Below are 21,200 nucleotides of genomic sequence, written 5' to 3' on the forward strand. Positions count from 1 at the left end.
CACCCAGTCTGCGCTTGGTCTCCCCAATGTAGAGGAGACCACACTGTGAGCAGTGAATACAGTATACTACATTAAAAGAAGTACAAGTAAATCGCTGCTTCACCTGAAAGGAGTGTTTGGGGCCTCGGATAGTGAGGAGAGAGGAGGTAAATGGGCAGGTATTACACCTCCTGCGATTGCAAGGGAAGGTGCCATGGGACGGGGACGAGGTGGTGGGGGTAATGGAGGAGTGGACCAGGGTGTCGCGGAGGGAACGATCCCTTCAGAATGCTGACAGGGGAAGGGAGGGGAAGATGCGACTGGTAGTGGCATCACGCTGGAGGTGGCAGAAATGGCGGAGGATGATCCTTTGGATATGGAGGCTGATGGGGTGAAAAGTGAGGACAAGGGGAACCCTGTCACGGTTCTGGGAGGGAGGGGAAGGGGTGAGGGTAGAGGTGCAGGGAATGGGCCGGACATGGTTGAGGGCCCTGTCAACGACAGTGGGGGGAAATCCTCGGTTGAGGAAAAAGGAGGTCATATCAGAAGCACCGTCATGGAAGGTAGCATCATCAGAGCAGATGCGTCGGAGACGGAGAAACTGGGAGAATGGAATAGAGTCCTTACAGGAGGTAGGGTGTGAAGAAGTGTAGTCGAGGTAGCTGTGGGAGTCGGTGGGCTTATAATGGATATTAGGAGACAACCTATCCCCAGAGATGGAGACAGTGAAGTCGAGGAAGGGAAGGGAAATGTCAGAGATGGACCATGTAAAGGTGAGGAAGCAAAGTTGATAAAGTTTTCCAGTTCGGGGCGGGAGCAGGAAACGACACCGATACAGTCATCAATGTACTGGAACAAAAGTTGGGGGAGGAAGCCTGAGTAGGACTGGAACAAAGAATGCTCGGCATATCCCACAAAAAGACAGGCATAACTAGGACCCATGCGGGTACCCATAGCGACACCTTTTACTTGAAGGAAGTGAGTGGAGTTGAAGGAGAAGTTTGAGAGACAGAGACTGTAGGCGGGTGGACAACGTGGAGGCGCCTATATTCACTTTGACTTGTACTTTCCCTTTGCTGGCACATGTTTTCTACAGCTGCCCCAAGTGTACATCATGCACAATTCAAATTGCGATTTCAAAACACAATCTCAAAATACGACAACACTTCAGGGTCCAGGCAGCTGAAGGCTGGGCTGCCGATGGTGGAGCGATTGAGTGGTCAAGATGTGCAAGAGGCCAGAATTGGAGGAACACAGATATCTCGGAGGGTTGTCGGGCTGTGGAGCAGTTTACAGAGATGAGGAGGGGCAATGCCATGATGGGATTTGAAAACAAGGCTATTTAATCTCACAACCAAGGCTCATTCTGCCCTCGCCCAACATTCACATACAAACACTTGACAGCAGTCTTCATATCAAAACAAACATAGCCCTTCCTAGCTTACTTTCCCCTCCATGGCCCAGGAGATGTTGAGATCCAATATCTCAACACAGCCTGCAGATTGAGCTGGGAGCCTTCCCAGTCTGGGAGGCTGAATGAACCACCGAGATGCATGTGATTTGAGAGTTTAAGAGAACAGAGCGGACATACCTGGGATAATTTCAAAGAGGAACTTCCCTGGATCTTCAGGGTTTGATGGCAATTCATTGACCTTGCAGTCCTGGAGGACAATACAACCCTGTTGATGACACAGATGTAACCAATGCATCAGAAAGGAGTGGGTATACTTAAACACCTCAACACAGGATTAAAAATAACAACAGCTTGCATTAATATAGTGCTTTCAATGTAGAAAAATATCCCAAGGTGATTCACAGAAGCATTATCACGCACAACTTCCAAAGTCATGCCAGGAGTGGAGAGATGCAACACATCAACAATGCTGCTCTGTACCTACTGGTGTTACATAACATTTATCTACTGATTGACAAATTTCTCCAATTCGGAGTTTTAAAAGATGATGACATAAATTGTGATAAAATAAGAACATTCCCAAGTACAACTCAAAGTTTCAGCTTTCTGACATTCAACATTCAACAGAAGTGAGAGGGCATCTTTTTTCAGGTGTCTAATGGAAAGTGGCCATGTTTCTGAGATTACTTTCCAACAGTTTTACTGGCTTGTGTACAGTTGATGGATGAGTTGGGCAGTTTTATTAGTTGAGTGCACTGCAACATTTATTCTTCCTGCACCCCCACCCACCCCATACAATGGCTGTGCTCTCCCCATCCTGCAACAGCTCAGGTGCTAAGTGGAGTGAGGTAGATTCCAGGTCAAGTCTGGGTAGAGTTGGTTGAGCTCAGCCCAGCTGGCTGCGGGAGAGGTTAAAATGCTGAACCCCACCCCCCCCCCCCCCCCCCCGCCATTCAGAAGGTACCAGATGGTTAAACTCTTGTTCACACTGAGCCCTCGCAAGAAGGAGAAAGCCTGACTTCCAATATCAGATATCTGCTACCTCATTACTGGAGGCACCGTATCTTAAGGAAGACTGCAGGCAGAGGAGGAGGTAGTAAAAACTGGATAAAAATTGGCTATTTACCAACTCTCATTGGCACAAATAATCAGATCCTAGCATTTGTGCAGTGGTCGGAGAGAAATGTATTTTCGTAGTTCCATCCTAAGCACCAATTTTTAAAAAATGTTTCTGATCCTTTACCTGTGGCTTTCCATCCTCTTCCTCTTTGTAGTAACACAGGTAGACTCCTCGAAGAACAAACCAGCGAGAATGCCACTGTTTAACTAAGGATCTCTTCTTCTTCAGCCAACCTGACTTGACAGGACGATCCAAGATATTGGGAGATGAAGGTCGATTTGATGCCATGCCATGGTCACCTGGCATCACACTCTTTGAACGGCCTAGAAATAGTCAACAAAGGGAAATCACAAGCTTTAGGCATTTGTTTCAAACTTTCAGCAGTGCATCCCTCCTTTCAGTGTGTACCTGGAGAGGTTCTGCAGCATCGGCATCCTGTTGCCTGCTTTTTTTCTGAACAAACTTACATAGTTCACACTGTGTTCCCGTCTACAAGTAGCAAAGCAGATTATCCTTCATTTCAATATTAACTGGTACAAAGCCTGTCCACCATCTCCAAGGCACAAATCAGGAGTCTGATGGAACACTCTCCACTTGCCTGGATGGGTGCAACTCCAACAACATTCAAGAAACTCAACACCATCCAGGACAAAGCAGTGCACTTGATTGGCACCCCATCCACCACCTTCAACATTCACTGCCCCCACCACCGGCGCACAGTGGCAGCAGTGTGTGCCATCTGCAAGATGCACTGCAGCAACGCACCAAGGCTCCTTAGACAGCACCTTCCAAACCTGTGATAGAGGCAGCAGGTGAATGGGAACACCACCACCTGCAAGTTCCCCTCCCAAGCCACACACCATCCTGACTTGGAACTATATCGCCGTTTCTTCACTGTCATTGGGTCAGAACCCTGGAAATCCCTCCCTCACAGGTGGTACCTACACCCCAAGGATTGCAGCGGTTCAAGAAGGCAGCTCACCACCACCTTCTCAAGGGCAATTAGGGATGGGCAATAAATGCTGGCCTGGCCAGCGACGCCCACATCCGGTCAATGAAAAAGGAATTCATGCTGTTCTTGTTTATCTGAAACCATCCGACATGCCCTTCAACATTCTCAATGTGCTAAAATCAAAAGTCAGGGTACAAACTCATACCTTTCAAGAACTTTAAAGCTGCGGAGCATCTTCAGGTTTAACTACTTGTATCGCACAGCATAGCTTTACAGTTATTAAGCAAAACAACTTGTATATGTGAGAATACTGCGTCTTGAAAGTAGGACAAGAAAACATACCAAACAATGTTGTGCTGCTCGTGCTGATTGTCAAAAAAGAGATACAAAAATGTGAACAGGCTTTTTAGGGTTTATGAATTTCTGACCTTGTAACTCAGGTATTTTCTGTACAAGCAGCTGATCTCCCCCCCCCCCCCCCCCCCCCCACCACCACCACACCCGGCCCCACCATCCCCGCCTTCAAAAAAATACAGGCTTCTAAAGTATTTTTTCACACACAGGGTAGTTTCACCAACGAAGGTAACAGGATGGAGATAAATTAGAGAGCGAAGAAAGCAGGTACGAACTGTAACAGGTTTGCAGTCTCATTCACGGACTGGAGCCGAATGAGATGTGTGCACATTCGAGAATCTCATACTCCTTATTAGGAGTGATGCAGGATGTTGGAATATTGATCCCTCAACCTCTGTCACTAAAATAGATTATCTGGTGATGGACACATTGTTTGTGAGAGCTTGTCTGCTGTGTTTCCTACATTAAAACAGTGACTGCACTTCCAAATGTGCTTTTGAACATCCCGACGTTGTGAAAGATGCTCTAGAAATGCGCATCTTTATGAATGCAGCATCGCAGGATGCACAAATATATCTTGACTTGGTTGTTCCTCTATGTGATGAATATAAGCACATCAGAAATAGGAGCAGGAGTAGGCCATTCAGCCCTTCGAGCCTGCTCCGCCATTCAATGAGATCATGGGTGATCTTATACTTCAACACCATTTTCTTGCACTATCCCTGTGGTTCAATCTGTAGCAATCTATCCGTCTGAGTCTTGAATATATTCAATGACTGAGCCTCCACAGCCCTCTGGAGCAGAGAACTCCAAGGATTCCCCACCCTCTGAGTGAAGAAATTCCTCCTCAACTCAGTCCTTCATGGCCTGCCCCTCATTCCGACACTGTGTCCCCTGTTTCTGGACTCCCCATCCAGGGGAAACATCCTTCCTGCGTCAACCCTGTCGAGCCTTGTAAGAATTCTGTATGTTTGAATGAAATCACCTCTCATTCTTCGAAACTCCAGTCTATTTAATCTTTGCTCATAGGACAATCTTTCCATCCCAGGAATTAGTTTGGTGAACCTTCAGCAGTAGGCCACACAGCCCGCTGACTCTGCTCCACCTCTCAATAAGATCATGGCTGATCTTGGACCTCACTCCACTTTCCCATCCAATCCCAGATCCCCTGATTTCCCCTGCAGTCCAAATACCTATCAATCTCAACCAAGCTTGAATAAAAGCCCTCACAGCCCATTGGGTTCAAGAATTCCAAAGATTCACAACCTTTTGAGTTCTTTGAGATGGATGCGGTCTTCTGATTCTGGACTCTTGTGCATTCCCGATTTTTATCACTCCACCATTGGCGGCCGTGTCTGAAGCTGCCTGGGCCCTAAGCTCTGGAATTCCTTCCCTAAACGTCCCCACCTCTCTACCTCTCTCTCTCTCTCTCTCTCTCCTTTCAAGATGCTTTCTCGACCGGGCTTTTGTCTCCTTACGTTTCTCGGTGTCAAATTTTGTTTGATAAATGCTCCCGTGAAGTGCCTTGGGACATTTTGCTAGGTTACAGGGGCTACATAAATACAAGCTGTTCGGAGAGTTGCACCATGTGAAGGGCTGATTGTACATGGGGGCGGTACAGGGGTGGTGAGGAGGAGAAAAGAAAAATCAGAAGGCAAGTTAAGTTTTGCCACTCAACACACTCTGATGCCCACACAGCATCAAGATGGGCCTGAATATAGGACCTCTGGTCTCCTCTATTTCAGGAAAACTGGTGCACCAAGATCTGAAAGGAAGTAATCGGTTTGAGAAATATTTCAGCAGAGAATCACCATATAATTGATTCCACTGAATGAATCAATTTGCCTTTTCCATCCATCGTACTCTGGAATTTGTTTCATTGGGCACTGAATTATTTGGGAGCTCAGCTCATGTTTGAGAGCCTCTCGTGACGGTTCTTGTCAAACGAGTCAACCCTCCTTGATTACAGTTTCACCCAACAGCTCTGCTAATCAATAGGTTTTATTTCCAAATGCCACGAGTGAGTCATCTTTTTCAACAAAAAAAAACCCTGAGCTGCTCTGTTTACAGTATTACATTTAAACAGTCGAATATGTAATTGGATTGTGAAAGGCACAGCTGCCCCAAACACAGGAAGTGGTTGCTGAAAATAGAAACCAGCTTTCCAGATGCCTGCACTATCATTGCAGCGACAGGAAACAAATGTGTTTCAGCATGGGAACAAAGGGAAACGTCTTCACCCCTTTAATTCCAAACTACCCCTCCCTCTTCTCCTTCTAAATCTGGAATTCTTCAGGGATGACACACTCGTGAATTCTGGCACCTTGTTGAGCATCTCTGATTTTCATTACTCCACCATTGTAGGCCGTGCTTTAAGCTCTGGAGTTCCCTTACTGAACCCCTCTCTCTCCTGCCCCTCCTTTAAATTCAATCCCTTTGACCAAGATTTCCAAACAAGTGGATCAATGTCAAATTTTGTGTTCTATAATCGATAACTCCTTATAAGGTACTCTCCAACACACTAACAAGAGCCATAGTTTGCCAAGTCATTGTTCATCCAACTGAGCCTCTGCAAGGCTCCTGGGAGTTTTTACATTGCAATGACCAGAACTGCATCAAACATGTCTCAGGATCTGTTGCATTGTGTTTGATATCTAGCCCATCAATGATGCTCCAGTCAACTCGATGCAAAACTGCAGTATCCAGTAAATCAGAAAGACATTGCAATCCAAGTGAAAACTCAATATTCTTAACCAAAAAGAAAAAAAAAAATTTCCAAAAAATCCCTCAGTTCTTTCCTTCCTCTTTTCTATTTCCTCCTTGACTGTTGTGCTTGTGTCTGTTCAGATGTAATCACCCTCTTGAATGATTGTGGTGCCCAGAGGTTACAATTTTGTAGTCCCACACCAGAATCTTGAGCACATGAGCTAGGCTGACACTTGAGTGCAGTACTGAGGGAGTGCTGGGCTGTTGGAGGTGCCGAATGTCAGATGAGAGATTCGACCGAGGTCCCAGCTGCCCTCTCGGGACGATGTAAAAAGATCCCACAGTCCTGTTTCGAAGAAGAGAGGTGACGTGGCCAAACATTGCCCTTGAATCAACAGCTGAAACAGATTTCCAAAGCAAAATACTGCAGATGTGGGAAATGTGAAATACAAACAGAAAATGCTGGAAATTCTCATCAGGTCAATCAGCACCTTTTAGGGAGAGAGAGAAAATAGAGTTAATAGGCGTGATTTTCAATCTGAGCTCGGGTCTCCACCCCGCACCGCATCTGTGTCCCTCAGGCGACGCAGTCTTCAAATGCAGGTTCTCTGAATGGGTCGGCGGTGAGCTCTGCCAGGAGGCGGGAGCTGCCTGCTCAGCACGATAGTCAAAGGCAGACATGCTGCTGTCTTGCAGAAGAGAGGAGGCAGGACCTCGGAAGGTCCAGCAGCCTCACCGCGCAGGGGAAGTGCACCAGACTTGTTTGGGTTTGGCAATTTGCAAATTGGAAACCACCTTCTGGCCCTCCCCAGTCCAGAAACAAGTTCCTCAAGGAGCTTAACAGGCTGTGAACTGGAGGCTCCACCCCAACCCCCACCCCGGGCCCTCGCGTTGAAAATATCAGACGTGTCTGGACATCCGGGAGCAGGATTTTCAAAGCACAGCTGCTCCCATTCCTACCCCTCCCCCTCCGAATCATTAGAAAATCCCGAGCAACATTCAGGTCCGTGGCCTACCAGCACAAATAAAATAGATCATCTGCTCGTAATCACATGTTTGTGGGAGCTTGCTGTGCTTGTCATGGCTGCCGTTTCTTCCATGACAGTAGTGCGTACACTTCAAAACTACTTCATTGGCTGTGAAACACTTTGTGAGTTGGTGAAATGCAAATCTTGGTCATATTTTTGTTTGTTTGTTAAACTTCCCCAAGTTTCCCCTCACATCTGCTCTGCTGCATTACTGGTATCCACCTAAGCTGGGGCATTTGAAGTAGGTGCTGAGCAATTCTCAGCAGTAAGTGCCCTCTCTGACAGCATCGCTATCAGTACATGATAGTCAAAAGTTACACCATCCCACGACTTCACCATTCAGTCAACCTCAGAGGAACACAGGACATTGCAGTCTCAACCCTACCACGCAAGCCTCATCAAAGGTCTGTGATCATCCAGCGACGGAAGGAGATACAGGACAGAGAGTTGCTGTCAGCACTCAGCACCCTCCTTCCTGTTGGATTCCACTGCTCCAAACAGTCTTGAGATGATCATACGTAAATATTACATTTCTCCTTTTTGTGCAGTATTCTCGTCAAGGGAGGGAATGCCTCCTTAAGGAATTCACTTGACTCTCCTGGCATGCTGGGCAATGCAGATACACAGAGCTGTTTCAGTCTGTCCTTTGTTCAGAATTGGCCATTTGTTGTGATCTTTGAAAAAGGTCACATCCTTCACAAATTGAACCTGTTGTTTCTCAAAGGCAAGACTTCCTCATTTGGGAGGGATTTTCTTGTTTTGCCTTTCTGTTTTTTCTATGTGCCGCCAGCTCTGCTGAGAACTTAAATGGACCCCTTGGCTTCTGCCATTGCCATTCTAACTCAATGCCAAGATGTACCCAAACAGAGCCCAGGACCTTTCTCAGTCTCTCTCGTTTGCTCTGAATATGAACTTCACATTCTCTCGGTGAGCCGCACAGTTGTCCTATTCTCCAATGGCAGCTCATTCAGCAACTCTCTCTGCCAGCTCCTCCGTACCCAACACAGCCTGCCTCCCCATCGGGTGCGGTTCTTCAACCCTCCCTCAATGGTCCTCCATTGACAAACGAGACTGGCCCCCCCCCCTCTCTTAGATGGCGCAGCCTGCCCGAAACACATTGACGCTTGGAGTGTCCTTCATCTGCTCAAAGCTGATCTCAGTCAGGGCAGCAACTGGGTGGTGACAAGTCATTGTCCTCGCTGGGATAGGGAGGAAAATAATCAGCCAGGGTTCTGAACCTTGATCGGCATCCTGCTGGGATAGCCATGAGGTGAGGACAGTCCTAGCTTCTTGCAGTGGTGTGTCCCTGTGCTCGAAGAATCTGCCTGCTCTCAGGGTATGGGCTGGCACAAGAAGAATGGCCACTGGGATAAAATAGCAGTGACTGAGGATGGTACTCCAGCAGAAACTAGATAGAGAAGGGATAAAATTCATAACAGTGTTTGGCAAATGCAGCATCACAGGAACAGGAATGTTCTCAAGATAAATCATTGCACTCCGCTCATTGTTACCTGATAATTTCCTGGGGGGGGGGGGAGGGGGAGGTGGGGGGAGGTTCATCTTGAGCAGTATAAGATGAGCAGCCTGCTCCACGCTCCTCTTCATATTCAATTCGACTGGATTCAGTGGAGCGAAATAATAAGAGGAATTGTATAACAAGCAGCTGATATCTAACCGGCCACTTTGTTGTTCCACCCCAGTCAAATTCCTACATCCTCACCTTTTACCCTTTTCTCCGTCAACAGGTATACAGGTCAGCCTCATTGAAGATATCTTCACAAACTCCTTATTGACATTAATGAGGCTGCTGGCCAGATGTTGTTTTCAGTGGATTTGATCTTGTTTGAAATTAAATTTGGGTTTCAGATACTCTTAGATGCCTCACACCAAAGACAGTGCTAATTCTTTACGACCTCCTCTCTGTCATCTTGGCCAAGGCCAGGAAGCTTGCAAGGACTTAGCAACCTTTGCAAGAAGTATAATTCTCACACATTTCTAAACTCGGAACAGGTCCATTGAAAGGAGCTCCTCAGTAGGTGAATGCAGAGGTTACTTGCTATTAAGCTTGACAGAGTAGAGAGCTCCACAGTCCAGTCTCTCAACTGAGCTGAGTTCATCAGTCAAGACAGTTTCCAACTGGGCTCAGCAGGGGGAAACTATCATGCTGCTCCCTGCAGTTTGCAACATAGATTGGGTTACAATGCAGACCTTGGGCTGTGGTGGAGACTGCTCACTATCTACACTCAGACAGGAAGAAGAACACTCACTTGACCTCAGCTGGAGGTTCCACCTTAAGTCAGGGGATAAAGGCATCATTTGAAAGTTTTAAAAAAATACTGTCCGAGGGAGGCCGCAGAGGGACATAGGCCAGTTGCCAAACATGAGAAAATGGACACTGTTCCTCATTGAACATTAACACTTACTTCAACATTACAGTGTTATCACAAACCCACATCCTGTTACAGGACTCAACCAACCAACGGCTGCACTGTTGATTTAGAGGTCTGAAACATGAACCAGCCTCTGCAAACAAAACCCAGCCTGTCAATTGAAACAAGGACAGCCTTTCAGCAAGGGTGCAAAATACAGTTCAGAAAAGCATCTGATCTTGCACGATTGTTTTCCTCTGAGTCACACACAACATTGTACGTTGTTTCAGGAATGGGATGAGAGGAGGCACCTTATCAGGAAGGGAAAATAACACTTGCTCTGTAGCAGGACCAGCATTTTTCTTTTATTCATTTATGGGATGTGGGCGTCGCTGGCCAGGCCAGCATTTATTGCCCATCCCTAATTGCCCTTGAGAAGGTGGTGGTGAGCTGCCTTCTTGAACCGCTGCAGTCCATGGAGGGTAGGTACACCCACAGTGCTGTTAGGAAGGGAGTTCCAGGATTTTGACCCAGTGACAGTGAAGGAACGGCGATATAGTTCCAAGTCAGGATGGTGTGTGACTTGGACGGGAACTTGCAGGTGGTGGTGTTCCCATGCATCTGCTGCCCTTGTCCTTCTAGTTAGTAGAGGTCACGGTTTTGGAAGGTGCTGTCTAAGGAGCCTTGGTGCATTGCTGCAGTGCATCTTGTAGATGGTACACACTGCTGCCACTGTGCGTCGGTGGTGGAGGGAGTGAATGTTTGTAGATGGGGTGCTAATCAAGCGGGCTGCTTTGTCCTGGATGGTGTCGAGCTTCTTGAGTGTTGTTGGAGCTGCACCCATCCAGGCAAGTGGAGAGTATTCCATCACACTCCTGACTTGCGCCTTGTAGATGGTGGACAGGTTTTGGGGAGTCAGGAAGTGAGTTACTCGCCGCAGGATTCCTAGCCTCTGACCTGCTCTTGTAGCCATGGTATTTATATGGCTACTCCAGGTCAGTTTCTGGTCAATGGTAACCCCTAGGATGTTGATAGTGGGGGATTCAGCGATGGGAATGCTGTTGAATGTCAAGGGGAGATGATTAGATTCTCTCTTGTTGGAGATGGTCATTGCCTGGCACTTGCGTGGCGCGAATGTTACTTGCCACTTATCAGCCCAAGCCTGGATATTGTCCAGGTCTTGCTGCATTTCTACACAGACTGCTTCAGTATCTGAGGAGTTGCGAATGGTGCTGAACATTGTGCAATCATCAGCGAACATCCCCACTTCTGACCTTATGATTGAAGGAAGGTCATTTATGAAGCAGCTGAAGATGTTTGGGCCTAGGACACTACCCTGAGGAACTCCTGCAGTGATGTCCTGGAGCTCAGATGATTGACCTCCAACAACCACAACCATCTTCCTTTGCGCTAGGTATGACTCCAACCAGCAGAGGGTTTTCCCCCTGATTCCCATTGACCTCAGTTTTGCTCAGGCTCCTTGATGCCATACTCGGTCAAATGCTGCCTTGACGTCAAGGGCAGTCACTCTCACCTCACCTCTTGAGTTCAGCTCTTTTGTCCATGTTTGAACCAAGGCTGCAATGAGAGCAGGAGCTGAGTGGCCCTGGCAGAACCCAAACTGAGAGTCACTGAGCATCACTGAGCTGGTTATTGCTGAGCAAGTGCCACTTGATGACATCAGTGCTGTTCTTGCAAACATCATAGGGAGTAATATTCTGTCTTAGCAGGACGGGAACAGTCCGATTTCATACTGGGTTTCATGTCCTTTAGGATTGAAGCAGGGATAGTGCCTCAATTTTATTTAATATTGCAGACAGCAATGTATACCACAGATTGAACAGTGCTGACTCAGGAAAGAAAGACAGACTTGCATTGATGTGACACCTTTCACATCCTCAGGATCTCTCAAAGCACTTTAAAGCCGATGAAGGACTTTTTGAGGTTTAGTCACTTTTGAAATGCAGAAAATGCAGCAGCCAAATTGGGCACAGCAAGCTCCCACAAACAGCAATGATCAGATCATCTGTTTTGGCGTTGCTGCACCTAACTGCACGTTGCATTGCTGCAGTTAAATCAGTGCATTGTGTTGCAGTGCTGCTGCAGCACAAGGTGAAGTCAAATCTCCATGTATTACACACAAAGATAAATTAGGATGAGGCAGACCTTTGGACCAATAATAATTCAGCCATCCTGAAATATCACACCATGGCCAAACTTTCTCTCGGTCAAGAACTTCCTGGTATCAGTCCTAGAGTTAGCTTTCACTGAGTCTCAGCCTGCACCCACCTGTGCTATTCCCACTGTCTCCTGACAGTGTAAGGTGGGGAATGTGTTCTGTCCTTGACAGTCTCAGATGCCATTCATCTGAAGGAGCTCATCCCATGTGGGCCTGAGTGACAGGGAAACACCTCCAATGTCACAGATTGGATGAAGCATCACATGCACAATTGGAATAGGTTCCCTGTGTTACTCTTGTGGTTCAGTCGACATGTTGCAGTGCCAGTGTGGAACTGCACCTTACAGAGCTAGGAGCATCCGAGGTCAGTGCTGAGTGGAACTGATCTTCACCAAAGTGGCCTCGGTCCTGTGGTACTGGGGTTGAGAGGTTAGTTGGGGTTCCCACTCCCAAGTACTATCAAAGTGACACTCAGTGCTGCATTTCTGTGGAGCTTCACTCAGAACAGGCTCAACCCTTCTAAGTCCAGAGGCAGCGTGCTGAGTGAGGAGACTGGGTGAGATTTAAATTTGGGAACTGAATGCGTTGGAACGATGCATACGTTAGTGAAGGCAGGAGTGATGGACTTAGTGGGAACTAGTGCAGGGCAAGGTATGTGCAACAGAGTTTTAGACAGTTTGGAGTTGGCAGTGAGTCAAGGGCGGGAGAACAGCAAGGAGAGTATTCAACTGATCGAGTCTGGCTGTGCCACTGTGTTTCGTTGATGAGCTGGACACAATTCCTCCAATTGATATTTTTTTCTCACAATAACAGAAGATGGTGATATCAATATCTTTGGAAGACCTCCTGGTAACAAAAGGGGCACAAAGCTCTTAATCTCCCCCAAAAAATAATTTTCAAAGGATCTTTTCTTAAGGGCAGTGCTCCTTTAAGGATAGCGGGAAAGAAATCTGGAAGTGCTGGAAACAAAGCTGAAAGAAATGTCAATATTTAGAAAGACGGCTTGGCAATGCACACTTGGTAATCTGGTACCTGGCACTGACACACGGGCCGTGTTTTACGTGCAAATTGTCACAGGCTGTCTTAAACGGTGGTGTCTGAAGAGGACACGTGTGCTGCAAACTCATTGCACACTATCCTGTCCAGAATGCTCACATTTATACTCTGTTGCTCATCCAGCTGTCTGAGATTTGTAAAGGAATTGCACCAGAATTCCCATCTGAATTTCAGTTCACACAGTGGAATTGCTTTGGGATCCTTTTGATGTGAAGTTGAATTCAGTGAAATGTTTCAAGCAAGTGAGGTGATGGATGCCAAGTTTTGAGAAGACTACCAAACACCTTCCTGACCTAATGACACCTAATTGCTTAACATCCGTTTTGACGTTCAATTTTGGTGGAGTCTCGGACCAGGGGACATAACCTTAAAATCAGAGCCAGGCCACTGAGTAGAGGGAAACACTTTATCATGCAAAGGATGGAGAGGGTGTGGAAGTTTGTCCCACAAAAATCAGTTGATGCTAACTCAACTAATCATTTTCAATCTGTGAGTGACAATTTATTTGCTGGACAGGGAATAAAGCCATGTGGAGAAAGGGCAAGTGGATGGAGTTAAGGTACAGATCAGCCTTGATCTCACTGAATGCAGGAACAGGCTTGAGGGGCTGAATGGCCTCCTCCTTCTCTGACAGTTTGGGTCCTTCATCCTCTATCGCAGACACAGAGCTGGAGTTGTGTCCTGTGATCCTCTCAACCCTTACTCTATTGCTCAATGTAGCTAGATTGAGAACAGGACCCATTGCGACTCTTTCTTCTGCACCTCATTCTGTTTCATGACCTCAACATTCTGGGTCGACCTTCCCTTTCTCTGCCTTACGCCTTCCTACTGCAGTCCACAAATTTTGCGAACTGGAGCTGGACGTTGCCTGTTTGCCCCATCTCTCTTCCTTTCCACACTCAGAGAATCGGAGAATGATACAGAAGAGGAGATGACTATTTGGCCCATTGTGCCTGTGCTAGCTCTTTGGTGGAGCTATGGAATTGCTCCCACTCCCCTGCTCTTTCCATATTTCCCAGCAACTGTGACATTTCAGGAACTTCTGCAACCCTCCTGCTACTGGAATCAGCTTCTCTTTATTTCCTCTCAGCTGAATCCACACAAGAACACAAGAAATGGGAGCAGGAGTATGGCCCATTGAACCTGCTCCATCACTTAGTACCATCATGGCTGATCTGAGGCTTCAATTCCACTTTCCTGCCCACGCCCGTATTCCAGAATTCTCTGCGAGTCTACCGATCCCTGCCTTACAAGAAGAAGAACCTGGCCATTGATTTGAATGTTATCGAAAGAAAAGCCACCATTTCCAAACAACAACTTGCATTGATATAGCACCTTTTCATAATCAAAAGTCCCACGGCACTTCACAGAAGCAATTATCAAACAAAATTTGACACTGTGTCACAAAAGGAGACATCAGGGACTGGTGACAAAAAGCTTGGTCCAAGAGGGAGGTTTTAAAGAGAGACCTAAAGGAGAGAGGTAGAGAGGCGGAGAGGTTTAGGGAGTGAGTTCCAGAGCTGAGGGCCCAGGCAGCTGGAAGCCTGCCCGCCAATGGTGGAGCGATCAAAATTGAGGGATGTCCGGGAGGACAAATGTGGAGGAGTGCAGGGATCTCAGAGGGTTGCAGGGCTGGAGGAAATTCTGGAGATAGGGAGGGGGCGAGGCCATGGAGGGACTTGAATATTTCAGAATTGAGGCATTGCTGGATGGACAAATGGGACTTTGTGTGAGTTCAGATGCAGGCAGCAGAGTTGTTCATGAGCTCAAATTCATGGAGAGTGAAAAATGGTAGAGCAGAACATTGAAAAGATCATGTCCAGACAGACATGCACATATCGTGTGACAGGCAGCCAAACAGAGGGTCCAGGAGGCGCAAACGTGTTGGGTACCCATTTGGTGCCAATCTGTCCAGAGATGTATGGCGATTAGGAATGGAAATCTGATTGATTTTGCTTCCCCGTATCCTGAGGTCCAACTACTGCTCTGAGATGGGATTAGCTGACTCCGCACTGACCAGGCATTGAATCAAAGCTTTCCGAGCTGGACAAGCTCAGCACCACGTCAGGCAATGACTTCTTATTGCCGAATACTGTATAACTTTAAAACTGGAGCAAGCTTGTCAAAGTTCACAAAGAGAAATGAATGAAGACAGCAGAGCAGAAGGCTTTAAAATAAACAGCAGGGGCCATAAATATATCAGTCGCTATGAAATCCACGAGGGAATTCAGGAGAAACCTCTTTACCCAGAGAGTGGTGAGAAGGTGGAAATTTCTACCACAGGGAGTAATTGAGGTGAATAGGATCGATACATTTCCGGGACACGCAGGAGGGAGGAAGGAACAGAAGGATATTTTGATAAAGTGAGATAGAGAGGCATGGCTAGAGGGAGGTTTGTGAAACATAAAGACTAGCACAGAGCAGATGGGCTGAATGGCCTGTTTCTGCGCTATAAATATTTGGGAATAAGAACTTGCCTTTACATTGTACCAGTTGCATGATACATGGAGATGCAGCACAGGAGGAGACCATTCTGTCAGGAATTCATGCAAGAAAACCCTAAACCTCTTCACAGGGTGGAGTCAGGAGAATGGACACCAAGCAGGAAAAGGAGAGTTTAGTCAAAGAGAGACTGCTTTGCAAGGATGAGAGAGCAAGGCAGAGAGGTTGAGGGAAGGAATGCTCAACAGGAGGACCTGGGTGGCTGAAGGTCACAGATGTCAGTGGTGGGTGAAGGAAAACCTGGAGGGTATGGATATACGCAAGAAGTCAGGGAAATGGAGCACGTGCAATAATTCTGTGACTGACGTATGCAACATTCTGGTTAAGACTGAACCACTGGATTAACAGTTAAGACTGTAACATCAGTATGTGCAAGCACACCGTCAGACTCACTGTATACTCCTGTAAGTGCTGTGTACGCAAAAATGCACAACTGCAATAATATCTGAACAAGTGCAAAATTGGAACAAGGAAAGCTTTTCAAATGATGCAGCAGCAGTGTGTGTGAGCTGTGTAAGTAGGTCACTGATTGAGTACCTGGCTCTCTGCATGTTGCTGCAGTGAGATTTAACTTCCCACAGTCTCTCTCACCATGTACAGATGGGAAGTTCAGCTCCCAACTGTAACGCAACAAGTAAAATGTCAATTCATTGTCACACACCATTGTTACACGCTTCTCCTCTTTCCAGTCAGTTCTGTGTTGGAGCAGCACAGTCTGAGAACCTGAAACCTGATGAGACGCATAATTTCACTGCATCGTTTGAAGATTTGCAACAAGCAGCAACGCAGTTACACAATGCTCTCCAATTCCCTACTCCACCATCCTGTTAAATACAGATTTCAGGGAATGACCAGACATACACAAGTTGTCAGCAAACCACAGCACTTTCAGCCATGGTGTAATCAGCCCTTCAGTGCACAAACCTCATTAATTACAAATTTCTCCCCTTTCTTCCCCAAGCCCCCACCACTGACAGCACCCGCCGCCAAAGCTATCTCCAAGCAGGATTCCCCCTAGCCTTACACAGGAATTCAATGTGAACGTAGAGGGGAATCCTGTTGTAGGAAACCTGTTCCCTTATTTATCAAACTACCATTTCTAAACCACACCCAGCCAGGCAGTAACACAATCTAAAGATTCCAGATAGACAGAAGAAAGTAGGAATAGATTCAAAGATCAGACTGTCACCCACTGTACCTATTCGCCCAGTGTCTGCTTTCAGGTTGAAATCCCAAACGTTCCGAGGTAGTTTAAGTGACATGGTTTGTCTCTTCTGAAAGACCAGCGACTTCTTGTCTTCAAGTTGCAAGCACTTCTCTTCTGTAAAGGCTGGTCCCCGACTCAGCCTTTGCAGATGTCTGCCAACCCACATCCTTGTTCCTGTGAAACCCAACTGTGACCAGACACGAACCCAGCATGTGTACAAGATAGGAAGGTGGCAGTCCTGCTTTGTGTTTTAGTTCGTATTTAAAATGAAATGATTTGAGTGCGATCTCTGGGGCTTGCTTTTCCGAGCATGTAGTTCTCAGTTCCACAGAAACAGCTGCCTGTTGCAATACCTTGAGAAAGTTGCAAAGAAAGTCAAGATTCTTTGTACAAAGAGTGAAGTGGGCGTTTGTTTCACATCACTGGAGGAAGAGGAGTAGATTTGATCTTAGCAGCTCCATGTGTGAAGCAGAGTGTACTGTGTGTGTGTCGCGTCACCGACGCATTCAAATGTTCTTCATTGATTGGTGCCTGTCTCCTGACTCTCATGTCAAATTTCAGAATGATGCCACAAATAATACTGAACGTTAACCAAAGTACAATTGGAACAGTATGATGGAGGGAAGAGAACAGGTCACTGTGACCTATCCCATACACTCGTTGGCCCCCAGCTGGACTGTTGTGTCCAATTCTGGGTACCAGACTTCAGAAAGGATGGGAATATTGCAGAGAGGGCACAGAGGTCCACTGGAATGATTCTGGGCATGAGGGATTACAGTTATGTGCATAGACTGGAGACATTTTGGTTTATCTCCTTGTGGTTGAGAAGGCTAAGAGGAGATTTGATACAGGTGTTTAAAATCATGAAAGGTTGACATCGAGTTTCCAACAGCTGAGGCTTGATAAGCAACTGGCAAAGATTTAAGGTCATTTGCAAAAGAATCAGAGGAGACATCCACAAGTGGTTTGGATTTGGAATATGCTGCCTGATCAGCTGGTGACACAGATTCAATAAGAGCCTTCAAAATGGAACTGGATCAATACTTGAAGGAGAAAAATATTGCAGGGATTTGGAGAAAGAGAAGGAGAATGGGAATCACTGGATTGTACTGCAAAGGACTGTAGCAGGCTTGATGGGCTGAATGGCCTCCTTCTGTGCTGTACGAGTCGATGATGCTATGATGCTGAGATTGATGGGCACATCCAGTGTCATCCAATTCCAGTCAGTCCGTCCGACTCACTCCAAGCAGCAAGCAGGCTTTCAGAACATTCATCAACCTGATTTTGATCTAACTTGAATTGCAAGCCCTTACCTTTTTACTCTCAGCTGAATTAGGATTCTGTCAACATTCACTTCCAAATTCTGGATCAACAGGGAGGCTGAACTGTCAGCCCTGATGGCTTAGTTCCAGGATGGGAAGCCCAAATTTTAATAGTTTGTTGAATATCACTTCAATTTGGGCTCAGTTGGAAAGATCTGTTTCCTGCCTTGCACCAGGTGTAGGAACAAGAGGGCACTGCATCCCTTGACCCTCTTCAAGGTTCAGCCTCGTCAAAGTGCATGGGAGCCAGTTTATTTCACAGAAACCACTCTGCACGCTGGAGGTAATCACTCTTGACACTCAATCAGACCAAAGTCTTGATCTTCCATCCCTGCCGCAAACTCCCTTCCCACCGATTCCAAAGCCATGCTGGCCCTTTGACTCGAGCTGAACCAGACTGTGCGCAATCTTGCCATCCTCTTTGACCCTGAGCTGAGTTTCCGATCCGAGATCCACTCCGTCACAAAGATTGTCACCTTTTTCCTCCTTCATATCACCCATCTCTGCCCCTGCCTCAGCTCACCTGCTGCTGAAGCCCTCAGCCATGCTTTTGTCACCCCCAGCACTCTCCGAGTTACTCTCACTTCTTCCACTCTCAGTAAACTTGAGTTCATCCCAAATTATACTGCCTGTATCCTAACTCCTATCAACTCCTATTTCCCCCTGCACTTCACTGACGAACATTGGCTCATAGTTCACCAACATCTCAATTTTGAAATTCTCGTCCTCTATGGCCTCGCTCCTCACTAACATGTAACTTCCTCCAGTCTAACAATGCGAGAAGAATTCTGTGTTCCTCCAGTCCTGACCCGTTGTGCATTCCCCATTTCCTTTACCCCACGATCAGCTGCCTTGGCCCAAAGTTATGGAATTCCCTCTCTGAACCTCTCAGCCACTCGAGCTCTCTCTCTCTCCTCATCCTTTAAGACCCTCCTTAAAATCTGTCTCTTCGACCAAGTTTTTCGTCACTCCTCTTATTATCTCCTTCTTTGGCTCAGTACCTCTGTGTATCACCTTGTGGTGTTTTACTGTCTTAAAGGTGCTGACATAAATGGAAGTTGTTGCAGTAACATATGACAGTACAGATGGATGAAATGAGGAGATTGCCACTCAGCAGAATGAGCCCTGTTGATTATGATAGTGCTGCATCCTGACACGAGCCAAAAGACTGAACCAAAAACTTTTCTCCAGCCGTTGTCTCCCAACTGTGTCCAAACTGCACCTCACTGACACAAAGATCTCACTTCACGTGACTCATGGATATTAACTGATCTTCCAGTCACTTAGGTACCATATCAAAATAAAAAAAAACAAGATCAGGCAACAAGAAAAGCCGTATCTTCGCAACATCTAACTTCATGTACATCGTACAAATGTCCAAGAGTGAATCCTTCAGTTAGAACCAGGGAGTGAGTCACAGATATCAACTTTACCTCACATCTGAACCCCTCCATTAGATTCCAGTCTGTAACTCACTCCCGTGTATCCGTTATTCGATATATAAACCATCTGAACCCCTCGATTAGATTCCAGTCTGTAACTCACTCCCGGGTATCCATTATTCTACATATAAACCATCTGAACCCCTCGATTAGATTCAGTCTGTAACTCACTCCCGGGTATCCATTATTCTATATATAAACCATCCGAACCCCTCGATTAGATTCCAGTCTGTACCTTTGTCCCATCATTAAGCTGTTACTCATAATTGCATCTGTTGCTGAGGCCATAACAATCACAGATTCCCCTGTCTTCCTAATATGGTCTAATGGGAGTTTTGCCATAAATGGCTTGGAGTGTCGGCACTAGAATCTGTCGTTTTTGACCCTGAGGTCAGGGACTTGTACTCGCTGCATAAGTGGCCTTGCAGAAGTGAATGTTTTCGGGAATGGAAAACATTGGGAACACCTGTTTGCTAGACCCCACCCATTTCAGCTCAACACCAGAATGACAGCTGTTTATGTTTGAGCTTTGCTGGCAGTAGCAAACAACGTCCACTGTGCAGATCATTCTGTCCCTGGAAAAAGACATGTTGGGAAGAGAAGTGGGAGAAACGGTAAATCTGCTTGCCATTTATCCCACTGCTGCTTCTCCTGAAGGCACTATCTCTTTCTCGACTGTGGTTGTTTGGGCACTGGCCAGCCTCCTGAACTTCACCCATCTGACTATTCTCAAGTGCGTGCCCGGACAGTATGGTCAGCTGTTCGTCTGTGACGGCCACGACATCTGAGATCTATCCTGCACTTAAGCAACGTCCACACAAAATGGACCTTCTGCCAGTATTCACTGATAGACATCAGGTTCGGGAAGCCTGTCTGGGTGTCTGAGAAGTTGACCTGTACTAGCTCTACATGGACAGGGCATCTAAGCTGACTCGTTTGCACATTGGGAAGTGCATGAATAAGCCAACGGAGTGTCGTAAAATGTATATTTGTTGAAGGACTTTGAGCGTTAGAGGTAATAAACACCAATGTGTGATTCCGAAGCACAATTCTCCACACCCTGGGACAGTTGAGTTTTGAGGCCTGGGGTTGGATTGTCATTCCATCGGGAACCCGATGTCCGGAAGATTTCAGAGTTCTGACCCCTCTCTGTTTAAACTGAAACATCGCCCAGTAATTTAAGTAATGGGTATCTATTCCATTTTTAAAAATAAGTTTGGTAAACTGCCCAAGACACAGTGTATCGTATCATGAGAAGTTGCTATCAAGGTTACATGGAATTACACAGAATTTGCAGCAAAGAAACAGACCATTCAGCCCTACAGGTCCATTCTGGTCTTCATGCTACACACAAACCTCCTCCCACCTCAGTTCACTTTGCCCGAACCACATAACCCACTATTCCTTTCTCCCTCATGTGTTCATCCAGTGTCCCCTTAAATGCGTCTACGCCATTCACTTCAACTAGTCTCTGTGGTGGTGAGTTCCACTTTCTCACCACTCTCTGGATAAAGAAGTTTCTCCTGAATTCCTGATTGGATTTGAGTGACTATCTTATATTGATGGTCAC

The 21,200-nt window shown here is 46.5% G+C and overlaps 1 protein-coding gene across 2 annotated transcripts in view; it reads right to left on the bottom strand.

The window, feature by feature from the left end:
• LOC137357131 (rho GTPase-activating protein 25-like) overlaps window positions 1–17,213 on the bottom strand; it is a 40,926-nt gene extending 23,713 nt beyond the window's left edge. For both annotated transcript variants that reach the window (XM_068023190.1, XM_068023189.1), the window contains exons 1-3: window positions 16,858–17,213; window positions 2,637–2,836; window positions 1,571–1,658 (exon numbers count right to left, since the gene is read on the bottom strand). In XM_068023190.1, the coding sequence (XP_067879291.1) occupies window positions 1,571–1,658; window positions 2,637–2,836; window positions 16,858–17,032 (463 nt within the window). In that variant the 5' untranslated portion in view covers window positions 17,033–17,213. The remainder of the gene's footprint in view (window positions 1–1,570; window positions 1,659–2,636; window positions 2,837–16,857) is intronic.
• Between the last annotated feature and the right edge of the window lie 3,987 nt (window positions 17,214–21,200).

The sequence above is a fragment of the Heterodontus francisci genome, chromosome 47 (genome assembly GCF_036365525.1).
Source record: "Heterodontus francisci isolate sHetFra1 chromosome 47, sHetFra1.hap1, whole genome shotgun sequence".
Taxonomy (NCBI): Eukaryota; Metazoa; Chordata; class Chondrichthyes; order Heterodontiformes; family Heterodontidae; genus Heterodontus; species Heterodontus francisci.